Below are 27,910 nucleotides of genomic sequence, written 5' to 3'. Positions count from 1 at the left end.
CCCCGGCCCCACCCCCTCCCGGCTGGACGCTGACCCGGGGCCCTCCTATTGGTCGCTTCTCGTGGCGAGCCCGGATTGGGCCACATGGGGACGGAGTGGGGGCGCCCGGCCAATAGCGGCGCGAGGGCGGCCGGTGGGCGGGACCCCGCCCGGCGCCGTCAAGTAGCCCCGGGAACGGCCGGCTCCGCGGAGCGCTGGGCGGCCGGTTCCCGCTGGACCTGGGCCCTCCCGCGGCCGCGTCCTGCGCAGCGCTGCCCGCCTCGGCCCGCCATGCGCCCCCCGGCCCCGGCCCCGGCCCCGGCCCCGGCCCCGGCCGCGCTGGGGCTGCTGCTGCTGCTGCTGCTGCTGCCGCCGCCGCCGCCCGGTGCGGCCGCCAAGAAGGCGACGCCCTGCAAGCGCTGCCGGGAGCTGGTGGACAAGTTCAACCAGGTGGGCCGCTCGGACCCGGGCGCGGGGCGGGGCGCGGGGCGGGGCGCGGGGGCTGGCCTGGGCGGCGGGGCGGGGGCGTCAGGGTGGACCGGGTCTCGGACGCAGGGTGAGCCCGGGGTGGACAGGGTCACCCCGCCAAGGACCCGGGACACGGACCCAGGGTGACCCTGGTATAGACAGGGTCACCCCGCCATGGACCCGGGACGCGGACCCAGGGTGACCCCAGGATGGACAGGTTCACCCTGCGGTGGACAGGGTTCACAGACCCAGGGTGAGCCCAGGATGGACAGGGTCACGCTACCATGGACCCGGGTCATGGACCCAGGGTAAGCCCACGATGCATAAGGTCATCCTATGATGGACCTGGGTCACGGACCCTGGGTCACCGTGTGATGGGCAGGGCACTCCACCATGGACCTGGGTCAAGGACTCAGGGTAAGCCCGGGATGGACAGGGGTCATGGACCCAGGGTCGCCCTGCGATGGACAAGGGTCACCTTGTGATGGACTCCAGGTCATCCTGGTGATGGACCCGGGGTCACCCAACAGTAAATGGCATTGTCCCCACAGTGGACTCAGAGTGACCCCTGTGGTGGACAACGGATGTGTGGGGGCAGCAGCGGAGCCCCGTGCCCACCCTCTCTCCTCGCAGGGAATGGCAGACACCGCAAAGAAGAACTTCGGTGGCGGGAATACAGCTTGGGAGGAAAAGACACTGTCCAAGTACGAGTTCAGGTGGGTGCCATCACCCCAGCTTTGGGCAGCCCAGCTTCGGCGCTGGACACGTTCCCGTGAATGTTGTCACCTACGTGGACAACAGACACACAGAAGGGTCCCTTCGGTGAGGTCACCTGTGCGCTGGCCCCTACACGGCCCTTTGCTTCCACACTTGTCCCCCTGCCCCCTCCCCGCACGGCCAAGGCGACTGAGTCCCACCCCCTCACTCTGACCCCCACCCCAAGTCCCGACTCTGCTCGTCCCTAGTGTGTGTGTCGAGCGTCTTTTTTCACCAAAGTGCCACCATCCTTCTGGCATGGCACCACGCAGGGCCTCGGGACGTCCCTGTGGGGTGACGCCGACGCCCTGGGCTCGCCTCCGTGTGGGGCTGACGGGCTTGCGTTTCAGTGAGGTCCGCCTGCTGGAGATCACAGAGGGCCTGTGCGTCAGCAGTGACTTCGAGTGCCACAGCCTGCTGGAGGAGCACGAGGACCACCTGGAGGCCTGGTGGCTGCGGCTGTGAGTGCCCCCATGCCCCCTGCGCCACAGCCTGCCTCCCATAGCTCCAGCCCCACTGCTCTCCCCTGGGTGTTCGTTGAAACTAGCATTTGTGACTTAGTTTTTAGTTTATAAATTTGCAATACTTTCAGAATTAGGAGAGTTTGCACATGCTCCCTCAGTCCTTGTTATGTTCTGCAGCAGCTGCAGGCGGGTGGCACCTGGAGCACCTGCTCGCTCCTGGACGGGCGCCCCCTGAGGCCGGGACATGCTGGGGCACGTGCTGTCACACACCGCGTTTTTGTTTTGAAGAAATCTGTCACGTAAGCTTCAATGACCACATTTTTAATTCCTCAGGAAGAAGGAGTATCCCGATTTATTTGAGTGGTTTTGCGTGAAAACGCTGAAAGTTTGCTGTTCCCCAGGAACATATGGGCCACACTGCCTTGGTACGTTGTCAGGGCATCTCGAGCGTCCTCCGTTGTTCCCGGTGTCTGGGTGCTGAGTCCCAGGTGGGCAGAAGCACGGCTGGCACCGGGGGTGCCACCCGCACCAAGCCCCGGGGCTGCCGCGGCCCTGCCACCGTCCCCGCGGGGCCTCTTCCCTGGGCCGGGCAGCCCTGTGTGTCCGAGCCAGCCCTGCTGCCCTCGCAGGGGCTTCCGCGGCCCCGGCCCGGCCCTGCGCATGGAGGAGACGAGCCCCGCGTGTGTGAGGCCAGGGGCAGGGGCGTCTGTTGGGTGGGAGGCGTCACCTGCTGAAGCCAGGCTCTCCTGTGAGAAAGTGCGCACAGAACCAAAGCCACGGTTTGCCGCGGGCACCACGTCCACCCACGGAGGCCGGCTGGTGACGTCTCGTTCTCCCGCCGCGGCCCTGGCTGTCCTCACGGCCCCAGCTGCGGACCCCAGCGGGTCACCCCACGCACAGCCCCGCGCCCGCCTGCGCTCCCCGGAGGATCGTAGTGACTCGGGCAGGAAGCGGGGTGTGTGTGGACTTGAGAGCGAGACCCATGAGCTGCCCTGGGTGAGCAGGGGGCCGAGCGAGGTGCCACTCCCTGTGAGGCAACGTGTCCCTGCCTGCAGGCGTCTGAGTGGCAGGTGTGTGTCGCCTACAGCATGCCAGGGCGGCTCCGAGAGGCCGTGCAGTGGGAACGGGCGGTGCAGCGGGGACGGCAGCCGGCAGGGGAACGGGTCCTGCCAGTGCCACCCTGGCTACCAGGGGCCCACGTGCACCGACTGCATGGATGGCTACTTCAGCTCGCTGAGGAACGAGACACATAGCGTCTGCACAGGTACATTGGCGGCGCCCGCTGAGCAGCCGGGTGGGCACAGGGCCCCCTTCCTGCAGCTGCCGGCGCCCCCACACACCAGAAGCACAAGCAGGCCCGGGGGTGCTCTTGCCTCCTGTCTGAATGACCCCGGGAGGAAACAGTGGGTCCCCTTCCCCTGGCATCCTCCAGAGAAGGACGGGGCGGGTGGACAGGGAGGACACAGCCTCCGAGTCACGTGCCCACTGCTTCGGGGTGACCCGGTCCTGCATGTCCGGGCGGAGGTGTGTGTGCTGGGCTGCAGCTGCGTGGGCAGGATGGCCCAGCTGCAGGGTGTGGGGAGCGAGCAGAGGCGGCCCCGGCCCCCGGCCCCACACGAGGTGCTGGAGCAGTCAGGAAGGAGCGCACCTGCAGCCCCGGGCTGTGACCTCCTGCCCCCATCCCCTTAGGAAGACATGCGGCCTCGGCTACTGGGCACCGGGCCAGGCGGGCCCCCCGGCCCCGTGCTCTGAGGCAGCCTGGCCGGCCCTGGGCTCCCCTCGGTCGGGGCTGCACGTGGCCCCGTGGGGTCCTGCATGCAGAGCCCTGTCCACTGTGAGCGAGCATGCTGGACGTGGGGCGGGCGCTGCCATGCCTCCTATCGGGGCCAAGGCCCAGGGGCGACCACGTGGGCACATGGAGGTTGTGATGCCTGGAGGACGGCATGCGCAGCACCCTTCTGGCATTCTCTCGTCGGTTCTCCCGATGTCGGGAGACTCCTTGGCGTCCCCAACTGTGTTTACCCCCACATCAGGGCCGGGCCCTGGCCTGTGGCCCTCAGAGCTTCCGTGCAGGACGTGCACGGGGCGCTGGGCAGGCCACGGCCTCTGCCTCGAGTGCCCGTCCCTGCCTGGCCTGGGATATGGGGGCATGTGGGGCATGCTGGGCGGGGCTATGTCCATGGAGCGACCAGAAGGGGCGCAGGAAGCCCGCTTGGTTGTTTTCTCGTTAAGCTCAGGAATCTTGTGAATCACAAGGCTCAGTTTTTCTGTTGTTGAATGAAGTTTGCTTTCTTGGGGTTTTTTTCTTACTCATATTGGGTTTTTGTTTTCATCGTGCAGAAGGTAAATACCTGATTTCTGAAGTGATTTCTGTGTCGCGTGGGTTACTGAGAACAGGGTTCACGCGTGCTCACGGGTGTCCCTCCCCCGCCTTCTAGCCTGTGACGAGTCGTGTAAGGAGTGCACGGGCCCAACCAACAGGGACTGCAGCCAGTGTGCCGCGGGCTGGGTGCAGGAGGACGCCGCCTGCGTGGGTGAGGCCGGGCGGGCTCTGGGTGGCCTCTCCTCTCCTCCGCCACCCCCGCCCCCCCCCCCTCTGCCTCTCCCGTCCTCCCTCCCCCTCCCATCTCCATGAATAGGCAGGCCTGCTGGTGTGCAGGCAGGGAAACCGAGGCATGGGCCCCCCTTTGGCCTGGAGAGCCGTTCGGTGGGCTCAACGGCCACAGTGCCTGCCCGGTCCAGCCGTTGAATGGGGAGGCGGGCCTTCCTGGCGCACACCCAGCCGCGGGGTTCAGGCCCTGGGCCCCACCCGCCCAGCCTATTGGCCACCGTGCCCTCTCCTTGGCACCCAGTGGCCCCGGGGAGGCCTGGGGGCAGTGGGAGGAATGGCCGGTGGAGCCGGGCTGCCCTTAGGCCCGTCGGGGGCAGGCTCCTTCCTGGGGTCTGGTCCCGAGGGTGGTCGTGGCCCTGACGCTGACCTGGAGCCACGCGAGTCCACGCGGAAGCACGAGACTGTCCTGTGCCTGCTGGGGGTCCCTTGTGGGGGCCGCGCCCCTGGCCCCCGTCACCCCTGCACAAGGGAGAGCCGTGGCCGAGGGTCGTGTCCAGTCACTGCCCGCGTCCTCCACGAGGTGGCCGGGGGTCTGTCCTCACGGCCGTGCTGCTGTGTTCCAGATGTGGACGAGTGTGTGGCAGACACGCCGCCCTGCAGCGACCAGCAGTACTGCGAGAACACCAACGGCTCATTTGTGTGCAAAGGTGCGTGGCGGCGGGTGGGCGGTGGGCGTGGCCGGGCCTCACCGCGGGGCTCCAAGGCGCTCTCCCCACGTTAAGATGTTAAGACCTGTGAGGGGCACCGAGTGATAGACGTTTGCTTTGCAAAATCAGAAAATTCAGATATGTTGAAAAGCAAGTAACTTTTAAAGCTCCAGTTTCCTCCATCCGTCATTTCACGGCGCTCGCCGTCCCCGCTGCCCTCCCCAGTGGGCCCTGTCCCCATGTCGCATCACAGCTCTGGGGTGCCCGCAGCGTGCCGCGCCCTCCAGCTGGCTGTGTTGCTGGAGGTTTGGCTCAGGCCGGTTTCCCACAGCCGCGACTCCGGGTCCTTCCTTGTTTCCTTGGCAGAGTCTCCAAACTGCTCGGGAGTGTGGACGGTAGGGCTGCGGCGTCCCCGGAGGTGGCGACCGGCCACTCTGACCGCGAGGACTCGCCTGTGAGCGTCCCGCGTTGTCCCATATGTCCCTCCTGAGCTGCTCGCAGTGTCCCCACCGTGAGGTGACTGGGGAAAAGCTGCCATGCGGACGCTGGCTTCGGCAAGACAGTCTGCGGGGGCCTGGCAGCCTGCGGTCACAGCTCCAGGGGCACACGGCACACGTCACTGGACCACGTGCAGATGTCGGGGACGCACAGGTCCTCACACGGCGGGCTTCCGACCTGTTCTGCTCACGGGAGGCGGTCCGATGTTCTGTCTCTCCCTTTGTTTCTAGAATGTGATGCTACGTGTGTGGGCTGCACAGGGAAGGGTCCCGGGAGCTGTAAAGAGTGCATCCCCGGCTACAGCAGGGAAGGTGGCCAGTGCACAGGTCAGTGCACTGCACTAAGGGGTCGGGGCCGGGGGGGGCACAGACTCCAGTGCTCCCTGCGGGGCAGGGGGTGCAGGCTCTGTCCTGCGGCCCCCAGGGGTACACGGTCCTGGTGACCCTGTGGCCTGGGGCTCTGCTCCAGCCCCCCACCCAGGCCCCCGTGGCCACTGAAACCCCGTGGAAAGGGGCGGTGGGCAGACACCCCCTGCGTGAGCGGCCCCAGGCCCAGCTGCACACCCGCCCCTGCCGCCCCTGCTGCCCCTGCCCGCCCACCGCCCGACCCAGAGCCGCCCTGGATCCTGCCCCGAGCCCTCCCCAGTTTCCGTGCTCCCTGTGTGGGAGCGAACCAGGCGAGCATGTGCCCATGATGGGCCAGGCAGCCACCCAGCGCAGCCCTTCTTGCAGACGTGGACGAGTGCGCGGGCGTGGAGAGTGTGTGCATGCGCCACAACGAGAACTGCTACAACACTCCTGGGAGCTACGTGTGCGTGTGTCCCGATGGCTTCGAAGAGACGGAGGACGCATGTGTGCCCACGCAGACCCCGGGCATCGGTGAGTGGCGCGGCTCTAATGGGTGTGCGTGGGCGCTCCCAGCTCAGGAATCACCCCAAAGACAGCCCTCGGGGGTGACATGCCCACCCGACGGGAGGGGGCCGCACGGAGACTCAGTGACCGCGGGGTTAGCAGGCTCCCGGGGCCCCGAGGGCAGGAGCCTCGGTCTCTGCTGGCCGCTGTCGGCCGCTGTCGGTGTCAGCTTTCCCTGGGCCCACGGCTACACCCCTCTGGTCTCTGCCTCTGTCCACACACCTCCCGGGGCCTCTGTGTCCATGTCCTAATTTCCCTCTTCCTACGTTGACGCCAGCTGTTGGATGAGGACTCACCCCGATGACCTCCTCTTATCTTGTCCATCTGTAAAGAGCCTGTTTTCACATGGGATCCACTTCACAGCTACTGGGGGTCAGGATGTCAGCATGTGGGGGGGGGCACAGGTCTTCCCGGGACAGAAGTGTGAGAACGTGGAGTGGCGGGGTAGTGTCAACAAAGCACCGATGAAGAATCTTACTGAACAACTGCCCCGACACTGACTTCAGGAGCTTCCTGACCCCAGCAAGGATGGGGCAGGGAGGGCAGGGCAGGGGCTGGCAGGGTGGGCAGGGGCTGGCAGGGAAGGCAGGGCTGGGCCAGACGGGCAGGGCTGGGGCAGGTGGGCAGGGCAGGGGCTGGCAGGGAGGGAAGGGCAGGGCAGGGCCAGATGAGCAGGGCAGGGAGGCCAGAGCTGGGCCAGGCAGGCAGGACAGGGCAGGGTGGGCAGGACAGGGGCAGCGAGGGCTGGGTGGGCAGGGTGGGCAGGGGCAGCAAGGCCAGGGCTGGGGCGGGCGGGCAGGGCAGGGCAGGGGTGGGAGGGAGAGCAGGGCAGGGGCGGGGAGGACAGGGCTGGGGTGGGGAGGGCTGGGGCAGGCAGCAGGGCAGTGGCGGAGAGGGCAGGGAGGGCAGGGCAGGTGCAGAGCGAGGTTCCTCTGAGGAAGCCCTGGCGCCAAGAACAGGGAGGAAGGAGCGGGGAGTAGGGCCACAGCCACCTGTGCCCCCATAGCCCTGGGGCCCGCCCTGCCCACCCTGCCCACCCCTGCAGGTCCCTGCTGTCCCCAGCCCTGCTCCCGGCCGCCAGGGAGCATCGCCAGCTTGTGTCTACGGCTCGGGTCTGCGGGGCGAAGCGGGGTGACCCCGCCGTGCCTCCTGCCTGACGCCCCGGGCTGCTGGTCCGCGGGCAGCAACCCCATCGGGATGGGGGCGCCGCCTGGTCCCCCCAAAGCCTCCCGCCCCAGGTCTGAGCCGGGATTTCACCTCCCGCTGTTGTCTCCCCACAGAGCTCACAGCAGGCCCCACGCAGCCGCTGCCCCCGCGGGAGGACTTGTGACGCGTGTCCAGAGCCCGAGCCAGGCCCCCCCTTAAATTATTCACTGAGCCCGGAGCGCTCCTCACCCCCGCCCCGGAGCTGCGGACGGGCAGCTGCCGCCTTGGGAGTCTCTCGTGCCCGGTTGGCCCTTAGAAAAGCTGCAATTCTCGGTTGTTCTTAAACAGATTTGTATATTTTGATACTGTTGTTTATAATAAAATTGACCGTTGAGGGTAGACAGCCACAGAACACGCATCTGCTTCTGGTTTCTCTGCGTCCTCGCGCGCTTCCGCTGACCCCTTTGCCCTGCCTCTGTGTCTGGGGGGACCAGGCCAGGCGTCCCTGAATTCCTAAAGGGGACACGAGTGGGCAGCCTGCACGGGCGGGGTCTGCTCTTGACCAGGGGCACCTGTTGGGGGGTCCACTGGGGGTGGGGCGAAGAGCACGGTCCTCGCGCGGATACGTGGTTTGCTTGTGGAGACGGGGCTGGAGGGTCCAGGCCACGTGGCTGGGGCAGGGAACTGGTTCCCGTGGGAACCCAGAGGGTCCTGAGTCCCCGCGTGGTGGGGTCACCAGGGCTCTGTGGACACGCGACCCCCCTCCACAGGCGGCATGCAGCGGGGGTGGGGGAGGCCCATGCTGGAAGCCTGGAACCGCGCTGGCTCCTCTGTGGTGCCCTGGGGGCTGTGCCAAGGCCCCACCCTGGGCCAGCAGGTGGCTCTGGGCCTAGGGTGCCCCGTTACCCCCACCACGTCCTGCTCTGGAACCCCCACTCAGGGCCCCCCAGGGCGGCAGAGCAGCAGGCTGACCCGGCCCCCAGAACCCACCAAGGTGGTCTGTCCTCAGGGCCTCTGCACCATCCTGCGGGGGGGAGGGGTGTGTGGGGGGGCTGGCTCCTGCCCTCCTCCCGCTCCATCCTCCCTGGCCCCCTGGTTGTCAGCTCCCTGCCCCTGCCCCTGCCCCTCGGTCTGGAGCCGCCTCCCCTGCAAACAGGTGCGTGTCCCCGGCCCAGGCACGGCCTGCTGTGTGAGTAGCGGCTGGACCGGGGGGCCACGTGGGCAGGAGGGCGGACCTGACCCCAGCAGCAACTTGCCACCCAGGTGTGGGGCTCCGGGCATGGGCGGGGCCCGCGAGACCACGGGGTGGGCGGCCCACGTGCACAGGTGGGGGGCCCGGGCGCTGACTGCCATACCGTGGGAGCCCCTCCAGGGGCCTTGGCTCTGCTGGGGTTGGGGTGACTCAGTGGAACCCCCGCCCAGGCCCTGCAGCCTCCGCTCCGGCCTGGGCAGCGTCGGGGGCAGCCTGGGCCCGGAGGCGGCGCGGCCAGCAGGTGGCGCTGCGGGACCGGCCCAGGGACGCCGTGTGGGGACCCGCGAGGGGCGGGGACGTCCCCAGGAGGGCGGGGTCCCAGGGCAGGCTCCGTGGTGGCCAGGCTGGGCCCCTGAGCTCCGGGCAGAGCGGGACAGGACGCAGTGGCCGCGCCCCCGCAGAGGCCCGTGACGCGCCTTCCGCTCCCTCCTCCGCCCCGCGTGCTGCCCGCCAAGGCCCCCGGGACACCCGCCTCTCCCGCTGGCCCCTGCCGCGTCCCTGGGGGACCGGACTCGCGCTCGGGGGCCGGGACGCTGCCCCCTCCGGGGTGTCCTCCTGGCAGGTTCCCCGGCCTCCCCCGCCGAGGGCCCTCCGTCCACCCGGCCTCCTGCGACGGCACCCTCCGGCTAGAAGCTTCTGGCAGCGGCGCCAGAGCCCAGCTCACCCACCCCGCCCGCCGGGCTGTGCTGCACGCTGGGTCCCTGGGCCTGCAGTCAGCCTGTTGGGGCGGCAGCATCAAGAGGGTCTCGGAGGCGCCAGCAAAGTGGCAGCGACCGTCCATCTGTCACCCGCCTCGGGACTTTCCTGCCACCAACAGACCACCCAAGGCCACGTCCTCAGGGGGCAACAGAATCCAGGCAGGAAGCCGAGGCCACACCCTGCCCTCCCATACCCCGCACAGACGCCAGCGCGGTCACCCTGTCCCGCAGTGCCCTACCCTTCCCCGTAAAGCCTGCTTGTGTCACCCGCCACTCCCGCTGTCCCTGCCTGCGGGCCGCGTCCCTCCCGAGCCGCCTTGGCCCACCCTCGCCTGGCATCTCTGCTTCGTTTCACTACCCACCGGATCGAAGCTGACGCGGCCCACGGGCGCCGTGCACACCCTCAAACAGGCTGTGAGCGCGGGTGTGCACAGGTGGCCCGGGGGACGCTGGTCACACCCGGGGCTGGGGTACCACAGGCTCCAGGGGGCAGGCCGGCCCGCTGCTCAACACCCCCTGCACCCAGGCCACCCGCACCCCCCAAGGCTTCAGGGATGCGGGTCGCCAGCTGGGCTGTCCTGGGCTCAGCCCGTCTCCGCTGCCCACAGGCCGCCGTGTTCTGGGGGGTCGGCGTGGGATTCCAAATGCCCCCCGGTGCCGCTCCTTGGTGTCCTTGGCCTGGAAACTTTCATGTCCGCGCCCCCCCCCCCCGCCCACGGCCTCCACCCATATGCCCACACGCATGCTGACCATCCTGGGCCCACGACTGAGTCCTGCCCTACCTCAGCCGGTACAGGGGCCCCTGGAGGCTGCAGGTGTGGGCCATGGGGGGCACCGGGGCAGGGGTGTCGCAGGTCTGAGCCCCGCGTGTGCAGTGTGGCGCCGTTGCTCGTGCCTCCTCTCAAAGCCACAGGGCAGGTCCGAGGCAGCCACTCTGGGCAGCGGGCCCCATGGGACGATGGCCAGGCCGGCCCGGGCCACCTGCTGCCCCACGGCCCCGCTGGGCGCCTGCTGCAGACCCTACTCAAACCGTCCCAGTGGGGCCGTGGGGCACCGGGCCTCCCGTGGCCCAGCTGCCGGGCCCCCTCCTGGTGACGCTCGGCCGCCCCATCCCCCGTGTGAGGGCTTCCGGCGAGCTTGGGCCCCTGGGTTCCTCTCGACGAAGGCCCGGGGTACCGGCCACGTCCCCCTCACCTGGTCTGATTAACACGGGCTCACCGGGGTGGGGGACGGGGTGCTGCTCTGGGGACGCGTGGCGGGCTTGCGTGTTCTCCGACCGGGATGAGAACGCAGCCGGGGTGGCGTCCCTAAGGTCGCTGTCCTCCTGGACCCATCCCCTGCCTTTCGTCGCAGTCTGACCGTGGGGTAAACAGAGCTGTGATGGTCATTAGGTGTCGTCACTCACCCGGGAGGTCATGCTGCTCTTCGCTGTTGGCTGAGGGCAGTTAGGGATGCTTCCCCCGGGCCATCCACGAGGGTGGCCAAGGACATGGTGTCACCCGTGCAGTACGTCCACTCTGGCCTTCGGGAAACGAGCACATGGCGGGCATCACGGATTGGGCCTGGCTCGGACGGCGTCTGAGGGAGCCCCGCGCCGGCAGGTCACCGCGTCACCCAGACCATGTGTCCAGCACTCCTCAAACATGTGGGGCGTCCCCTCCCGTGTGTAGTTGGGGGCCGCCCGTGGGGAAGGCCGGCTGCCCCCCAAGGCCCCGGCCCCCTTCCACTCCCTGGGTCCTGGGAGGAGACGGCAAAGGACCGCAACCTGCGAGTGGGAGCTCCGGGTCACAAGTCCCCGGTCTCCCCCGGGTGCCCGGCAGTGTCCGGGACCACTGCGTCCTGCTCAGCACGCCGCCCGCACCGCAGGCCCTGGACGACCCCACCCTGCTGCGTCCACCTGCCCCTGGCATCACCCTGTGACAGCTGAGCCCGCCGGGAGCCTCCACTGGCTCCCCACGATGCTGTGCCTCTCCGCTGTGTCCTCAAGGCCACCTGTGCAGCCCACCCAGCTTCCCGCCCGTCCGCAGGGTCTGCCATGGCCATGTGCTCCCCGCCCTGTGCCCGCACCCGCTTGTGGTGGGAGCCGCAGGCCCCGGGAAAGCTCCACGGCGCAGGATCTCCCTCCAGCCTGGGACGAGGTGCTGCGACCTGAGGTCCCTCTGCCCTGCACCAGGCCACCTCGTCCCCAACAGGCCATGACCCTACGTGTTCCAGGAAGGAGGCGAACGGGTCCTGAGAGGTAAGGCTCCTGGTTTCTTGAAGGAAGGCCTGCCGTGAAGGCGTGGCCACTGTGTGGGCCGGAGGACTGGGGGCCTGGCGGTCACCCCTGCGGGCTGTCCCCCAGCCAGCACCTGGTCGGCACACAGGTCCTGCCGCCTGGGGTCCCCCACCCCTGGGAGCCGGCTCCTCTGACCATGGAGTCCTCCTAGCCTCCCTGCAGCCTGTGGCCCCTTCCCAGGTACAGGGGACACCACTGTCCCATACTCTCCACCACAGAACGACCCAGCCAGGGCAGCCCCCGCCCAATTCACCATGGTGACCCTGGAACACACGCTGCGCCGTGCGGGCTGGGCCGGGTCTCCGGTCTCTGCAGTGACTGCCCGGACCACCCTGGCTCTGTCTGCCCACACTCCTTCTAGAAGGCCAGTCGGTCCTCAAGCAGCCCCTGGAGCGTCCATGTGGTGGTGAGGGGCCGGCCCCTGATCCCAGTGGAGCCACCGTTTGGAGGGACACCCGAGGACAAGGTCCGCACACTGCGTGCTGACCACCCCCAGCCGGGGCTGGCACCCTCACCCCCACCCCGACTGCGCCCACCTGCAACCCGCAGGCCCCCGCCCGCCTCCTCCCTGCCCGTTCTGTGGGGGCTCCTGGCACCCCCCACCTGCAGCCCTCAACTGAAGACCATCCTTCCCTGCACCCCACTAGTCCCTGAGCCAGGCCCCCCCCCCCTGCAGCCATGTCCCTGTGGGCTAGGACAGACTCCTGGGGACCCTACTCACACATGCCCCCCATACACCTGTCCTCCAGGCCCCACTGGCTCAGCCCTCTGCCCTCTGCCCCGCGGGGGCCACTCCGCCCAGGGTGTCAGGCAAGCCTGGGCACGGGGGCTCCAACCCACTACTGGGTACCAGATGCTCGCCCCATGACGGGGGTGGGGGCCCGGCCGTGGAGTCACTCTCTGGGGTGTCCAGGACCAGACCTGCCTGGGTGGGCAGGGGGACTCCGGGAAAGCAGGGGCATTGGAGCCTGGGGCAGGGGGCGGGCACAGAGGGCTGCAGCCCTACAGAGGGTGCGACCTTGGCCGAAGCCCTCCGTGGGCCTGGGCAGGCGGCTCCCTCTGTGGGGCCAAGCCGCCATGCAGGCCGTGAGCCCCCTCCCAGGCCGGGGGCCCCTCAAAGCCTTCATTGTGCCTGGATCATCCCAGACGCCGGGTGGCTCCCCACCCCCGAGGGCCCAGAGGCCCCTCGCCCAGACCCCAGTGACCTCCGCTGGGCAGGGGCAGCCCCCAGACAGCCAGGGCCAGGGCCAGGGCCTCCCGCTCCCCCCACCTGCAGAGGGGAGGAGGAGGGCGTCCCGGGGCTGCGGGGAAATGACGGAGACGCGCGGGAAGCCGAGTGTGCGGCTCGACCTGGAGGCCCGGGCGCTCCCGGGAGGGGGTCCAGGCAGCGCCCCTCGGGCCGGGCCCAGAGCGGCCCCCGGAGCGTCCTGGCCGGGACCGGGGCACGTGGCCTGCAGCCCCGCGTGCTGGTGCGGACGGCGCCGCAGACTGCGTCCCGGTGCCCGGACCCTCCGGGGGCGCAGACCCGGCCGTCCCCCGCCCCACGGGCCCCTCCGCCCCTCCTGGCCGCCCTCACGCCCCCTCCCCGCCCCCCAGCCCCCCGCAGCCCTGTCAGCGCCCCCGCCCCCTGCAGCCGGGGAGGGTCGGCCCCACGGGGCTGCTCCGGGGCCGCTCCGGGGCGGGCGGGCGGGAACGGGGCGCGGCGCCGCCGGGAAGGGGCGGGGCCTCGGGCCGAAATGGGCGGGGCCGAAAGGGGCGGGGCCGGGCCGGGGCGGGGTCCTCGGGCCGGAAGGGGCGGGGCCGGAAGGGGCGGGGCCTCGGGGCGGGGCGGGGCGGGGTCCTCGGGCCCACCCCACGCCCGGAGCCGGGGCCGCGGTGCTGACGCTGACGGGAAAGCCCGAGGCTTCGCGGACGTAGGCGCGGCGCGTGCGCGGTCGGCCGCGACCTTCTGGGAAGCGCCTGGCGACAGGTGGCCGCGGGCGGGGCGCTCGTGACGTCACTGCGGGGGCCCGGGGACCCGCGGGAGCACGACGCCAGCCGGAGGGTGGGGGGCGTGGGCGGCCGGGCCCCGAGACCCCGCCTGCACCCGGGGGTGCGCCCCGGGACCCCGACCCGGTGGGCCGCTGGGGGCGCCCCGCTCCCGCCGCCAAGGCCCTGAGGCTCAGCGGGGACCATCGCCGCCCCCAGCACCTGGGCTCCGTCCCGGACGCCGGGGATCGGGGAGCTGGGCTGACCTGCATCGCGGCCCCCCCTCCCCGGTCCCTGAGCACAGGCCACCCTCTTGAACGTCTGCCGGCTCAGCCTCGGGGGACCGGGAGGCCGACGTCGGGTCGTCATGCTGCCCCCCCCCCCACCTCGGGGAGCCGGGGACCTCGGTCAGACGGAGCAGCGCTCCTCCCTCGGCCCTGGGCCCTTGCCGCGGCCCTCGCCCGCCGCCCACCCGAGCCCGACCGGCCCCTAGCCGGCCCCTAGCCGTCGGCAGGAGAGGGCATCGCCTGCATGTCCAGCCATGCCCTGCCTCCGACTGGCTCTGGTCTCGGGCTACAAACGGGCGGCTCGTCCAAGAGCACAGGGTCCAGGCAAGGGCTTGAGGCGTCACTGTGACCCCGTGGTCAGCACGTCCCTCCTCAGGGGAAGGCTGGGGGGCACGGCCCCTGGGGGCACCAACCTGGGCCCAGGTGACCCGCCCGCCCTGGCTCAGCCGTTGGCCAGATAACAGGGTCCTTGTGCGGCGCTGGGCGGAGGCTGGGGTGCCAGCCCCGGGTGTCTCTGGTGGGGAAGGGCACCCACCCCCCCACCCACCCTATATTGTCCATTCACCCTCCCCCTGCTATTAATAGCTCCTCCCCAGGCCAAGCAGCTATAAATAGCCCCTGCCCCTCTCACAGGCCCCTTCAGAGCCTGCCGCGGCTGCACAATCACCCACACACGCAAGCACACTGGCCCCCTCAGTGCATGCACGCCCGGGCACACAGCCCACTCCTGCTCTGCTCCACGGCTGGGCGCCATCAGCTGCCACCGTCCCTACGCTCTCGTGGGCCTCCCCCCCCTGACGTCCACTCCCTGAGGCCCGGCGCCGAGGGGCCAAGACTGGGCATTGTGGCCCTCCCTCCTCGGCCAGTGGGCCCCCCTGGACGGTTCCACTCGGAGGCCCTCAGACCCTTGAGCCTTTCCTTCGTGGAGCGGGCACTGTAGCACCCACCCAGCTGAGCACCCAGGGGCAGCACCCCAGCCAGCACTGGGCCCTGGCCACCTGCAGGGACGGCCACCTGGAGGGAGGGCCACCAAGAGGGAGGGCCACCAGGAGAGAGGGCCACCTGGGGGGAGGGCCACCAGGGGGGAGGGCCAGCCACCGGGAGGGAGGGCCACCTGGAGGGAGGGTCAGCCACCAGGAGAGAGGGCCACCAGGAGGGAGGGCCACCTGGGGGGAGGGTGACCTGCAGGGAGGGCCACCTGGGGGGAGGGCCACCAGGAGAGAGGGCCACCTGGAGGGAGGCCCTGGACCCCACCGCTCCCTCCCAGGAAACCAGCCCCTGCGTGGACTCAGCCCCAGCCCTCTGGTCCCGGGGCTGTCGGGTCAGGGCCCTGCCAAGCCCAAAGGGGTCACGAGCTCAGCCGGGCCCCCACCCACCCCGACCTGGCTCTGGTGGACCCCAAGGCCGTGGCCGCTGCCCGTCTGTCCCATGGGGTGGGCCCACCAAACAACTGCCCCCTGCTTGCTCCGGGGGCCTGGCCTAGGGCAGCTGTGCCCTCGGACCCCAGGAAATGGCCCTGCGGGCCCCTGTGGCTGGTGCTACCCAGGGCCGGGGTGGGGGGCCCGGAGCCTGCTGTTATTGTGACAAGAGGAGAAAAGGAAAACAACCCTGTTTACGGAAAAGGCGCGTCCGCCGCCACTGGCCAGCGGCCTTCCTGGGGGGACAGAGGCCCTTTGTTGGGAAAACAGGAAGAGAGGACTTCCAGGACCCATCGGGCCGCCCGCCGGCCACCCGCCCCAGCTTCCGCCCATTCTCGGCACTTCTGCCGCCCGCCCGCTGCCCGTCTGTCCGTCCCTGGTCTCTACGTCCCTCTGACCATGGGGTCCAGGCTTCCAGCGGCGGGGGTCAAGCCACCCTCAGAGCTCAGTCCCCTGAGAAGTGCCCCCTCGGCGCCCAGCTCCAGGCAGGGCTGGGGCAGGGCAGGCCTGGGCACCCTGGAGCCCCCAAAACCCGCTGAGGCCGACCCCGCGCTGTGTCCTGCCGTCCTGCCGGCCCGAAACCGGAGTGACTGGGGTCTCAGGCCAGTCACATCTGGGGCACCCCGACGGCGGTCTGGGATGGCAGCCCCACGCAGGGCAGAGCCAGGCCTTGTGAGGCTGGGGAAGCAGCGGGGAGGCCCGCTGCTGCCTCCTCCTGCTCCCTCCTGCCCCCTCCTGCCCAGGGCAGCCAGCGTCTGGGGTCCAGTGGCCACGTCATGGTTACCCCGGACAATGTCCAGCCCAGGTCACATGCTGCTCCCCGGCAGCCCGACCAGGCATGGGCACGTGTGCACGGGTGCACGTGAGGGGCTCACATGCGCACGCCCTACATTCTCACCCAGGTGCATACATATTCACACGCACACACGTGTGGTCACACACAGCCCACAAGCCCTGATCATCAGTTCAGCCACCCTGTCCTCGTGGGCGGCCGTGAGCAACTGTGCCCCCCACACCCCCCGCACCCAAGCCACATCGAGTCCAAGGAGGTGCAGGAGACTCGGCCGGCTCCCTGCCACCCGCACCCCCATTTCAGCCCCCCCAAGTTGCCCTGTGCGGGTTGCCCTGCCTGGCAGCTGTGAGTGCCACGAGGTGCCTGGCACCGGGAGCGAGTGGGGCCAGCCCTGTGGCAGGTGCCACTTCCCCACCCCTGCCCACCCTGAGGTTGGGCTCTCAGGGCCCAGAGTCAGCACCGTGGTTCCGCAGTGACCTTGGGGGGCCCCTGGGTGGGTGCGGACCTCGCGCTGCAGCGGGAGTGCCCAGGAGCAGCCAGCAACAGAGGAGGCGGTGCCCGGGAGGCTGTGCCGGCCCTGTGATGCCCCCCGGCTGGCGGTCCAGCCGCCCCCATCAGTCGGCCTGGTCATCCCTCTGCACGGTGCCCGGTGGTACCCGGCTGTCTGCGCGCGGATAGCTGGGGAACCCCGACCCAGGTTCTCTCCAGCCCTGGGTGGTGCCCCCATTCCCCTCCCAGCTGGACGCTCAGCCTCCTCGGGCTGGGGGGCCGTGTTTGGACCCCTGCTCCAGCCGCTCTGAGGCTCTCTAGCGCTCTTTCTTGTGCTCCACTGACGGAAGTGGTGCGGTGACCGCCTCATGCCAGGCCCTGGGCCGAGAGACCCCCGCTAGGCTGGCGGGCAGCCGGACGCCGGGGCCTGCACCACCAGAGGGGCTGCCCCAGGGCTGGTGGGGTGGGTGCGGAGGTACGGGCCCCCCGACCGCACAGCCCAGCTCAGCTCTGGCCCTGGAGCCTGCGGGGCTCGACAGAGGACCCCTGGACCCCCGGGCCCCTTGCCCCCACCTGCCCTCCCCCTACTGCCCACCTGGGCCTGTGGGGAGGCCCGCTGGAGGTGAGGGAGGAGCCACATGGGTAGGGGGCCCTGGTGGGGCTGGGGACAGCGGGAGCAGAGTGTCGTGGAGCCGGTGTGTGGGGCAGATCCAGGAAGGATCCGGAGCCAGGTGGGTTCCACGCGGAGGGGCTGTGAACTGACAGGGCTGGTATCCCTCTGCTGCGCGGTGCTGGGGCCCGCAGGGATCCCTGGCCGGAGCGAGGCCGTGGGGCACACGGAGGCCTGTCCTGCTCTCCAGGCGTGGCGGCCACAAGGGCTCTCCAAGGCCGGGCCGGAACCAGGCCCAGGGCGGCGCACGGGTCCGCAGTGCCTCCTTCCTGCACCCAGGCCTTGGTGCACGTCCACATGGCCCCTCCTCTGTGGGCGGGCTGACAGCCAGCAGCTGCCGAGGCCCCCACGTGCCCCCACGTGCCCCCACGTGCCGCCGCGGCCCACGGGACAGGGGCCATGTTGGAGGAAGAGGGGGGTGCTAGGGGCCTGGCTTCGGGGGACTATTTCAGGGTTGCCCCCACCCCTGAACCCACAGCCAGGGAATCGTGTGTCTCTCCGTGCAGCCGTCCAGCCGTCTGCCGTGCTGCAGACCCAGAGCCTCCCCTGAGTGTTTAACGGCAAATCGGTGAGCAAGCCCGCCTCTCAGTCCTGCCACTGCACCCCCTCGGGGGCCTGACACTGGCCTGGCTCAGAGTTGGCTCTCGGGAAAGAACTACTTACTGAAGGAAGAAAGGGGTGAGTAAATGAGGGAGCAAATAAATGAGTGAATTCACGAGCGAGTGAATAAATGAGTGAACAACGCAATGGATGAGTGAGTGAATGAATGAGTGAGTGAATGAATGAGTGGACCAGTGAAGGAACGAATGAATGAGGGCCCGAGGCTCGGAGCGCACAGGTGAAGGCAGGAGCCGGGGTGCCGCCCCGCCCCCGCCCCTCGTCTGCGCAGGGCTCCTAGCCTGCACCCCCAGCAAACAGCAGGAACAGCCCAAACTGCTGTGCCAAAGCTTCGTGAAGCCGCCTCCCACCCCCGAGGACACGAAGCCTCAGCTGTTCCCGCCACCCCATGCCCGTGGGGGGCCGTGGGGGTGAGCCCCTTCATGGGGGGAGGCACGCCCAGGCCGAGGGGCCCCCCAGGGCGAGGAGACCACGGCCTGCCAGGCCTCAGGACGTCCAGATGCTGTGCCCCCAGTCAGCCTCCAGAGCAGAGCCCCAGGCAGCACTCCCCGCGGGAGGCTGGAGGGGTGCACGGCTCCCCAGGATGTTCCTGCCTGCGCCTCTCAGGCCCTGGGCCCTGTCTCCAGGAAGGACCCGCAGCTTGTCAGGAAGAGGGGGCTTCTCCATCCCCGGGACGCCTGCCCCCAGGGTCCCACGCGGCACCCCCTCCCCGGATGCAAGGTCTGGCCCTGCTGGGGCCCAGCAGCAGCAGCCCGCCCCCCCGCTACAGTGCACCCTGTGCCCTGGGGCAGCCAAGCCCAGGGCTCTGGGGCCGGGCGCAGGCAGTGCCCAGGCGGTGCTCACACGGTCACGGCAGTGCCCACTGCTGCTCCGGGGCCTGGTCCGTGTGTGGCGGGCTGGCAGGGGCCCTCCCGCCGTGAGGACCGCGTGACGTGCTGGGGGTCCCGGTCCCCCCGTGGCAGGACCATAAAGCACACGCCGTGTGTTCCCTGGGGGAGCCACATCCACTGCACTTTCCGGGGGACCAGAGAGGAAGGGGCACATGTGCCCTCCACAGAGCTGCCCTAGCCCCCGACCGGCTCCCCTTCACAGGCCCCCGTCATCTGGCCCCACGCGCCACGCTATGGGGTCATGGTGCTGCTTGGGGTCTGCGGGTCATGCCCACAGGGCGAAGCCCTGGCGCCCCACAAGTAGCCCAGGAAGCGCACAGGGCCGCCCTCCCCTGCCCGTGTGCCCAGCCAGTCTCGGGCCGCCAGGGGCCTCAGCCAGACGCAGCACCAATGACGCCACGAAGGCCCTGGAGGACCGAGGACAGAGAGGCAGTGACCCCAGGCCCTCTGGCCACCCTGCCGGGGGCGGGGGCAGTGGGGAGATCAGGGAGGAGGGGCAGGGGGTCCCCCAGGTGGGCAGGACGGAGACGAGGTCTGGGGGGGCCACAGGGAGGACTCTGGATCCCGCCTCCTGGGGTCGCGTTTGTCCAGTGCAGTGTGGGCCTTGAGCCGACTTGTAAGGCTCTGCCGGAGGCAGTCCCGTGGGGAGGCCCATGCGGTACAGAGCTGGTGAGGACCTGAATCCAGCACCTGCACAGGAGGCTGCACGGCGACAGACTCGTGGTGCCCGAAGCCCGTAGGCCTGGGAGAGGTGCTGGGCATCGGAGCTCACCCCACAAGGCCGAGGGGAGCCTGTGCTGAGCTGAGCTCCGGTGGCCAGGAGAGGAGGGGGTGGCAACGGCCCCCCCAGGAGGCTGATGGGAAAGTCCCATGGTGGGCGGGCGGCGGCCCCTGGGCCCTGTAAGGCTGAGAAGTGATGCCCCATTGTCTGTGGGACCTGATGATGGGGACACAGAGGCTCTGAGGGGCTCCCTGAGAGGGGGAGGGCAGGGGAGGGCACCTGTGCAGCCGGGCTTTGAGCTGGGTGCAGAGGCCTGGGGGCGGGGAGACAGGCGCTCAGTGGGGTGGGTGCCCTGAGAGTCCCCAGCTGCTCCCCTCACCCAGGCTGGTCAACCGGGTGGACACATGGCCCGGCTGCGAGCTGTGGGGTTTGTCCTCCTGTCTTGCCGCGGACGTGCACGCACCCTGGGGCCCCGTGCAGCGGGCTCGGGCTGACGTCTGCGCTTAGAGCGTGTGCCGCATGACGCAAAAATCGGGACATCGAGGAAATGACCTGACGGTTCAACGGCTCTTTGGGGAGAACAACGTTACATGACAAAATCTTCGTGACCACGTGAAAGGGAAAAGCTCAGTTCTTTCAATGTCACTTCTTCCTGTTTTCTGAGCAGGGGGCCCTGGGCAGGTGGTGGTGGGAGAGCACAGGGGTCATGCAGGGGGAGCGTGGGGAGCTCAGGGACAGCACAGGGTGGGGGTGTGGAGGGGGAGCTCAGGGAGAGCACAGGGGGGTGTGCAGGGGAGCTCAGGGACAGCATGGGGGATGCGGAGGGGGAGCTCAGGGAGAGCACAGGGTGGGGGTGAGAAGGGGGAGCTCAGGGAGAGCACAGGGAGAGCACAGGGAGAGCAAAGAGGGGTGTGCAGGGACAGATCAAGGGATGTACAAGGGGAGCACAGGAAGGTGTGCAGGGGGAGCTCAGGGAGAGCACACACGGGTGTGCAGGGCTCAAGCAGAGGGAGCTCGGGGAACTCAGGGACAACACAGGGGTTTGCGCAGGGGTGTGTGTAGGGGGAGCTCAGGGACAGCACCAGGGGGGTGGTGTAGGGGTCGTGCAGGGGGAGCTCGGGGAGCTCAGGGACAGCACAGGGGGAGCAGGGGGCAGTGGGGAGAGCAGGGGACCGGCCCGGAGGTGGTTTTGGGAAGGGATCCTGCAAGACCTGTTGACAGGTCAGCACAGGTGGTAAATGGAGGGGCAGCGGGACTTCCAGTGCTGCCCTGGTGGGGGGGGGGGGGGTGGTAGGGGCTGGGCCTCCGGGCAGGGGGCAGGGCAGAGAACTCACTTGTCATCTGTCATGCAGATGCCCCCCCTGAGGCGGTGGGGTGGGGAAGCCGGCATCCACCAGGGTGGGCTTCAGACAGGTCCCCTCCCCCGCGGTGGGTGCGGCTGAGAGACGCCTGGCTCCCCCAGACCATGAGGGAAGAGGGAAGGGTGCTGACCTCCGTGCCCCCCCGCCCCTGCCCCCTGCCCACCCAGGGCACACAGCAGGCGTCCAGGGGAGCCAGTGCCGGGTCAGGCAGCCCCCGGGTCCCCTCGCCACGTGGCTCAGGGTGGCAGGCCCTGGGGGGAGGGGATGGGCGAGTGACAGGCCCCTCAGCTCGTGGGGGGCCAGCGGTTGAGGCTGGGGCTCGGGGAGCCCACGGGACGCACGCGGGTGGCAGGGGTGGCACTGGTGTGTGCCCTGGCCCAGCGCCACAGCTGCCCGTCCCAAGACACCGTGTGCAGCCGGAACAGGGCATGTGTTTGCTCAGGGCGCCCACACCCCAGGGCCCTGCCCAGCACTTGGGAGCCCCGGCAGGCCCACAAGCGCCCCTTGTGTCCCTGGGCGCCCCCCCAGCCGCGGGCCACAGGGCTTCACCGGGTCCCACGCCCACGGCTCCTTCCCCGCCGCCAGGCCTGTGCCTCCCCTGCCCACCCGCCTTGCCTCCTGCCCCCCCCTCCCCCGCTGCCCACTGTCCCTGCCCTCTGCTCCTCTCCCTTGCGCCCCCGGCCTGCGCCCCATCCCACTGCCCACAGAGCCCATGTCCTGGCCACCCGGGCTTCCCGGATCAGATCTCTGGTGCTGCTCCCAGTCAAGACACCACCCAGGACACCCAGTCACGCTTAACGGACCCACCTGCCTCCACACCCCCTGCCCCACCCAGAATGCCATCCCCAGGGCGAAGACCCTCCCAAGCAGCCACCTCACACAGGGCAGGAGGGTGGGGAAAGCCAGCTCTTCCCAGTGGGGGAGCCCGCGGGGTGGGCCTCGCTCGGGTGGGGCTGAAGGTGCTGGGGCAGGCGGTGAAGGGGCAGGTGCCGGGCCTCAGTGCTCAGGGTTGCGGCCCTAGGACGGGGAGCCATGCTGCTGCCTGGTCGTGGTGGCCCAGCTACACCTGCCCGCTGCCCACGCCGATGCCCGCACCCCTCCAGTCCCACAGGCTGGCTCAGGGGCACTCGCCCAGACTCCCCTCAGACACCCCCAAACCTGGGGGCAGGGCCCAGCAGAGGTTGAGGGGGCGCCACAGCCAGGATGGCCTAATGGTTGTGGTGACAGGTGGGGGCAGGTGTCCCCATCATCCAGCTGGTGAGGCCGGTGTGTCCTGGACGCACGCACGAGGCACCCCACCAGCTACTGAGCAACAGGAGGGGACCTGGGAGCTGCCAGCACCGGGGGGTCCACCCACCGGCCTGCCCCACGGGGCTCTCAGGTCCATCGGTACCCCCCCCCAGGCCCGAGGGCGGGGGCTGAGTGCAGGTGACGTGGAGCTCGAGGGCCCAGCTGGAGGCGCCCATCGGGGGAGGCTGGGTGCTGGCTGCACCTGCATGACCTCACCAGCCACTCAGCCACACGTGGGGGTCCCCAGGGTTCCCACCGCCAGGGTCTGTCCTCTTCCAGCAAGGGAGCCCCGGGGGAGCCAAGGCCGGAGGCAGGGAAGGCAGAGGACAGCCTCCGGGCAGGCTGGTGCTCCACAGGCCAGGGGCCACCCACGGAGAACCGGTCTGACCGTGTGTGTGCGCGTGTGTGCGTGTGTGCATGCGTAATCGTGCTCACGTGTGCATGCGGGCTGAGATCCGGCCAGGAGGCCGGCGGAACAGAGGCCACAGCCTGCGTCATGGGCAGCACCCTGGGGCGCCCGCTCAGCGGCAGATGGCACAGCTTCGAAGGCCGGGCCACAGGAGCGGGGCGGGGGTGGGGCGCAGGGCTGGGTGCAGGGGAGGTGCGACCTGGCCTGGGGCCTGGCCACTGGGTGGTGCCAATGCCCGGTGGCCCTGCCCCTGCTCTGTCCCCCAGCGCCCCCCACCCGCCCATGCCCTCCAGAGAACACAGGTCCCCGCGCGCGGTTTGGATGGGAGGTCTGGGTCCAGCCCTCCTAGGGCTGTGGAGGCTGGGCCGTCTAGACGCTGGCCCTCAGCCCCACCCCCCGCTGAGAGGCTCCCCACTCAGGAGCACAGTCCTGGGGTCCTGGCAGGTGAGACACAGGAGGGTGGACGCTCCAGCGGCCTCCTCGTCCAGGCTCGGCCCAGCCCCCCACAGCTCCCAGCAGGCCTCGCCTACCCCAGGACAGCTCCTCTAGGCCCAGCCGGTGCCTTGGCCCCGACCTCCTCTCCTGCCTCCTTGACCCGCGGGAGACACCCCGTCCTCCATCCTGACAGCGGCTGGCATGGGCTCTTGGCTGCCCCCCCGCCCCGGGACCTCCACCTGGGCTGTCTGGCCTGCAAGCTGGCACCACTGCCCTCAAGCTGGCAATGGGGCCTGGTTGGCCACTTGCATTCCCAAACCTCAGCTCCCCAACATGCAGGTGAGGACTGAGAGGGGGCCTGCAGGCCTGGCGTCTGCCCCCAGACCCCCATGTGGAGGCGGGGTGGTGGGCCAGTCCTGAGCGGGGGTCGGCCTGGCTGCCTGCCCCCCTCCCTGTGCTAGCCCTGCTCGCCAACATCCAGGACTGGGCACGAGGAGGGATGCCAGGAGCCGGGATCCAGGGCCCGGAGCAATGCCTTGGGCCTGGGCTAGTTCCTGCATGGTCTCCAAGCCCGCCTCAGCCTGGCACGCGCCCCGTCGCCTGCCTAGCCCTGACCCGGTGAGAGGCCCTGGGCCTTCGGAAGAGACTAAGGCCGGGGTGAACCTGAGAGGCAGCGTGGGGTGTGGCATGTCTCAGAGCCTCGGGGTCAGGAGCGGTTGGAGAGGGGCTGGGGTGCCCAGAGGGGTGGCGCAGACAAAAGGTCAGGGGGCTGCAGGGTGCCCCCAGCTGCCCACCCCGCCGCACCTTGCCCTGGCAGCCCCATGGAGGCAGCAGGGCTCCCTGAAGACCCATTTTGCAGCTCAGAGGACAGAGGCCCAGGGGCTCTGCTTCTCCACAGGTGGGAGGGAGCCCCTAAGGGAGTGTGAGCAGGAGAACGGTGGGTTTAGAGGCTCCGGAGGCTTTGTGTGTGTGGGGGGGGGGGCCCAGAGGGCAGCAGAGGGCAGTGGCAGAGCCTGGAGCTGGGGGCCCGGGGGGGCCACGTGGAGACCCCAGTGAGCCCGGTTCTCCCGTGGCCCAGGGGCGGCCTCAGCCACGGGTCCCTGAGTAGCTGACTCACCGGCCTGGGAGGGACTGTAGGGCCGGGTCGAAACCCCATCCCGGCGTCCCAGAAACCACAAGTCAGTGGCTCCCCTGCTGCGGGGAAGCCACCCTGGGCACGCACAGCCGGGCGGGGCAGGGATGCGGGGTGCCGGGCAGGGGGCAGCGCGGGGCATGCCTGGGGCCTGGAAGCTGGAGGGAGCCGTTGAGGAGCAGCCGGTGCGGGGTTGGGCTCCGGCAGCTTCCCGCCCCCGGGGTCCCCACCAGCAGTGCTGAAGGACCCATTTCTCAGATGGGAAGACCCATTTGACCGGGAAGCCCCTGGGGCCCCCAGGACAAGGCGGAGGGGCCGGCACGGGGACCGCTGTGGGGCCAGGACCCAGGGCTGAGATGACAGCGGGTGACCTGTATGACCTGTTGTCCCCGCTGTCCCCCAGCGCCCAGTGCCAGCTCTCCTCCCGCTCCAGGAAGCAGGAAGGGGGGCTGGCGGCCTGGGGAATTTGGGGCGGAGGGGAGCTTTGCCAGAGGGTAACAGCACAGAAATCTTTCCATTGCTCTGCGGTGACTCAGTAGCTGTGCCCCCGCCCCCCCAGCCTGCGTCAGCCCAGGAAGGCCCGACTGGGAGCCCGGAGGGCGGGCTCAGCAGCGCCCTTCCAGCTGGGCCCCAGCCCCCACTTCCTTCCCTGTCAGGTGCCCCGCCCCGCTCGGCCCACGCGGTCCCCTGCTCCCCCCTCAGGACCCCGGTCACCCCCTGTAGGGCCCCCGTCACCCCCCACAGGACCCCCCGTCACCCCCGGTAGGACCCCTGGTCACCCCCCGCAGTATCCCCAGTCACCCTCCTGTAGGACCCCCAGTCACCCCCAGTAGGACCCCCAGCCGCCCCCTCGCGGGACCCCTGGTCGCCCCCGCAGGACCCCTGATCACCCCCCACAGGATGCCTGGTCACCCCCAGTAGGACCCCCGTCACCGCCCCCCCAGGACCCTGCCCCCTCTGCTGGCCGTGTGTCTCCACGCCCGCCTGGCCTCCCTCCCTCCCCACCCTCCCCACCCTCCCCCCGGGGTCACCATAGGGCACGTGGCCCCCACCCCCCGACAGGACCTGGCTCTGGCTCTGGCGTGGGATGTAGCACCTGCCACGGCGGCGGGTCCACACAGGGGTCCGCGAGCTCTGCCCCCCACTGAGATGCAGGTGCCCCGCTGTGGGGTGTGGGTGGGGTGGCCCCTCCTGGGCCTCGGGCTCCCCAGCGGGATGCAGAGCCCCGTTCCAAGCGCTCGGCCGGCCGCACTCAGGTACAGAGTGGGCTGCCTCCGGGGGAGACGGAGAGGGACGGGGGCGCCGGGGCCGCGGTACAGGACCCATGGAGTACCCACCTCGTACGTGTGGACACGACCTGCCCAGCGCACGTGGGCCAGTGGGCTGGGAGCTCACAAACCCCAGCGCTCAGCTGTCCCCAGGGCTCGCTGCTGTAGCCTGAGCTCCGACACAGGCTGCTGGGGGGCTCTGGGGCCTCCTCCCGGCCAGCCTGGGCCCCCCGGCCTGGGCCCCGGGGTACGCACGGTGCTGCACCAGCCCTGGGAAGCCCTCGGGGTCACACGGTCCTCCTCGGGGGTGGCAGGACTGAGCAGGGGCCAGGGCTGGGGTCACCTCCAGGCCGGGGCCCACTCAGCTTCGGCACCTTCAGGGCCCGCCCTCCCGCTGGGGCCTCTGGGAACGGGGAGGGAGCCCCAGGGAGAGGCCGGCCCAGCCCCCACTTTCGTCCTGATGCTCTGTCCAGGCCCGCTGTCACCTCAGGGCAGGGCCCCTCCGCAAGCCTCAGTGGCCCCCGGCCTTAGGGGGCAGCCCAGAGCCCTAGCAGCCCCAGCCACCCTTCCTTCAGCTTCCTCTGTTCCCCTGACCCCCAGAACAATGACAACACAGGAAAGTCCTCAAGCCCTGGGTGGTGCTCAGGGTCACCAGACTGACCCCCCAGGCCGGGCCAGCAGCTCCTGAACACCCACATCCCCAACAGGCACCCTTCCTGGCCCGGGGGCCGGGGGCCTCCTCACCCTGGCCCTGCCACGTCTTGGGATCCAGGTGCCCAGGAGCCCTCAGCACCCAACCAGGCCTGGGGAACGCTCCCGGGAGCCAGACCCGGGTCCTTCTGGCAAGAGCCCCGTGAGGAGAGTCTGGAGGGCAGCCCGGGCTGCGGGGCGTCCAGGGCTCACCCTGCCCTGCCCCGCTCCCCTCCCCGCCTGGGGCCACCACGATCTGCCCCTGCCCCCCAGGAGGGCGCCGCCGGGACCGTGGGTTTGGGAGCCTCGTGTGCCGACCCGTGTCCCCAGGTGCTGAGCACCACGCAGGCCTGGGCCTGAGCACGCCTCATGCTTCATCCGTGAGCAGAACTTCAGGCCATGCTGGACTGGGACTCCCAGAACCAGTGCCCTGGCCTGGAGGATCGCCCCGTCGGCTCTCTCTGAGCCAGACGCACAGGCCTGGGGCACCAGCCTCAGCAGCTCCAGCCGCGCGGGTGCTGCCTGGGGCCGCAGGGAGGCCCAGATCGAGCTGGACCTGAAATCATCCCCTTGCTGCCCGCCCGTCCCCAAGCCCGACCTGTTCTTGGGGCGAGTTCATGCCTTGACACAGATGCTGGAGTCTGCAGGGCTGGGCCAGTTGCCCCGTGGGCACATCCTCCCCCCGAGGACCCCTGGGCCACCCCAGCCTGCTGCCTCCAGCAGCAGGCAGCCTGCTGCCTCCAGGAGGTGGTGTGCGAGCCATGCCCGTCCAGGCGCTGAGGTGGGGGTGCGTGATCGTGCGGCACGTGCATCTCTAGGGCTGGGCTGTGTCTGCCGGGCCTGGGCCCTCAGGTCCTGGCTCTGACAACCGGGGATCCGTTTGTAGGGGCCGTGCCCCCCTCGCCAAGGGCGCTCTGCGGCCTGCACCACAGCCCCGGCGCCGTCCCAAGCCCCTGGCATCACCGCCGTAGCCTGGGCTTCTTGGGCTTCCAAGGTCCCTGATACCCCGCCCGGACTCAGGACTCGGCCCATCCCTGCAGAGCGAGCTCCCGCCCCCCGGCCTGCACCCCGGCAGCCGTGCCGAGAGCCCCCACACTCTCCCTCCGCTCTCAATCAGCCCTGGAGGCCCAGTGCCGGGCTCCTTGGCCTTGAGGGTGCACCGGGCGCTGCCCCAGGCCTCCTGGTCCTGGGGAAACCCTGGCCTCCCTCGAGGAAGTCCAGGGCTTGCACCCAGGTCAACAGCCAGCTGCCCGCAGCCACGGGTGTCAGAGGCCTACTACGTGCCAAACATCTGCACGCGTGTCAGCGGATCCTCCTGGGCCCACGCGCGGTGATCAGAGTCCCCATGGACGGGGAGCTCCGGGCAGGAGGGGCCGCAAGGGGCCCACGGTTCCAGCATGGCTATGGCCCAGCGGGCACTTGGCCTGAGTGGTGGGTGGGGGCTGGGTCAGAGGGTGGTCCTGAGGGAGGGCAGGGCAGGGCACCCGGGGCACAGCACGGGGCGGGGCAGGAAGGCCGCGGGTGTGAGGCCCTGCCGAGCAGCGCGCAGTGCCCATCCCGGGGGCCGCCTGACCCCCAGCCCGGGCCCGGCGGGCTCCGTGAGGAGAGGACTCCAGGAACCCAGGCCGATGCCAACGTGGGGACGGCCACCAGCACCGCCGCAGCCGGCTTTGGGGTGTCGGGCCCAGCTGCGCGCGGCCAGCCCTCCTGGGCACCTGCGGCCCCGGGTCAGGTGGAGGCTCTGGGGCTGCTTTGGCCTTCAG

At 70.0% G+C, this 27,910-nt stretch overlaps 2 protein-coding genes across 5 annotated transcripts; one reads left to right on the top strand and one right to left on the bottom strand.

The window, feature by feature from the left end:
- Positions 1–69: 69 nt before the first annotated feature.
- CRELD2 (cysteine rich with EGF like domains 2) lies at positions 70–7,892 on the top strand. Its single transcript, XM_038550183.1, has 10 exons — positions 70–429; positions 1,081–1,163; positions 1,554–1,664; positions 2,001–2,092; positions 2,755–2,931; positions 4,106–4,201; positions 4,842–4,925; positions 5,654–5,749; positions 6,155–6,301; positions 7,615–7,892. The coding sequence occupies exons 1-10, from the start codon at positions 85–87 to the stop codon at positions 7,662–7,664; spliced, it is 1,281 nt and encodes a 426-aa protein (XP_038406111.1). The 5' UTR covers positions 70–84; the 3' UTR covers positions 7,665–7,892.
- LOC119873600 (collagen alpha-1(I) chain-like) lies at positions 7,815–27,637 on the bottom strand. Of its 4 annotated transcripts, XR_005365467.1 has the most exons (3): positions 11,498–13,065; positions 10,836–10,952; positions 7,815–7,993 (listed from the first exon to the last, which is right to left on the bottom strand). XR_005365467.1 is itself a non-coding variant. In XM_038550185.1 (2 exons), the coding sequence occupies exon 2, from the start codon at positions 9,511–9,513 to the stop codon at positions 8,383–8,385; it is 1,131 nt and encodes a 376-aa protein (XP_038406113.1). In that variant the 5' UTR covers positions 9,514–10,952; positions 25,527–27,637; the 3' UTR covers positions 7,815–8,382. The 4 variants fall into 4 exon arrangements, 2 of the variants coding, with proteins under 2 accessions (XP_038406113.1, XP_038406112.1); XR_005365466.1 differs by having other exon boundaries at positions 10,836–13,065; XM_038550185.1 differs by lacking the exon at positions 11,498–13,065 and adding an exon at positions 25,527–27,637 and having other exon boundaries at positions 7,815–10,952.
- Between the last annotated feature and the right edge of the window lie 273 nt (positions 27,638–27,910).

Source organism: Canis lupus, chromosome 10, assembly GCF_011100685.1.
Source record: "Canis lupus familiaris isolate Mischka breed German Shepherd chromosome 10, alternate assembly UU_Cfam_GSD_1.0, whole genome shotgun sequence".
Taxonomy (NCBI): Eukaryota; Metazoa; Chordata; class Mammalia; order Carnivora; family Canidae; genus Canis; species Canis lupus.
This window is presented reverse-complemented; position numbering and strand designations above follow the sequence as displayed.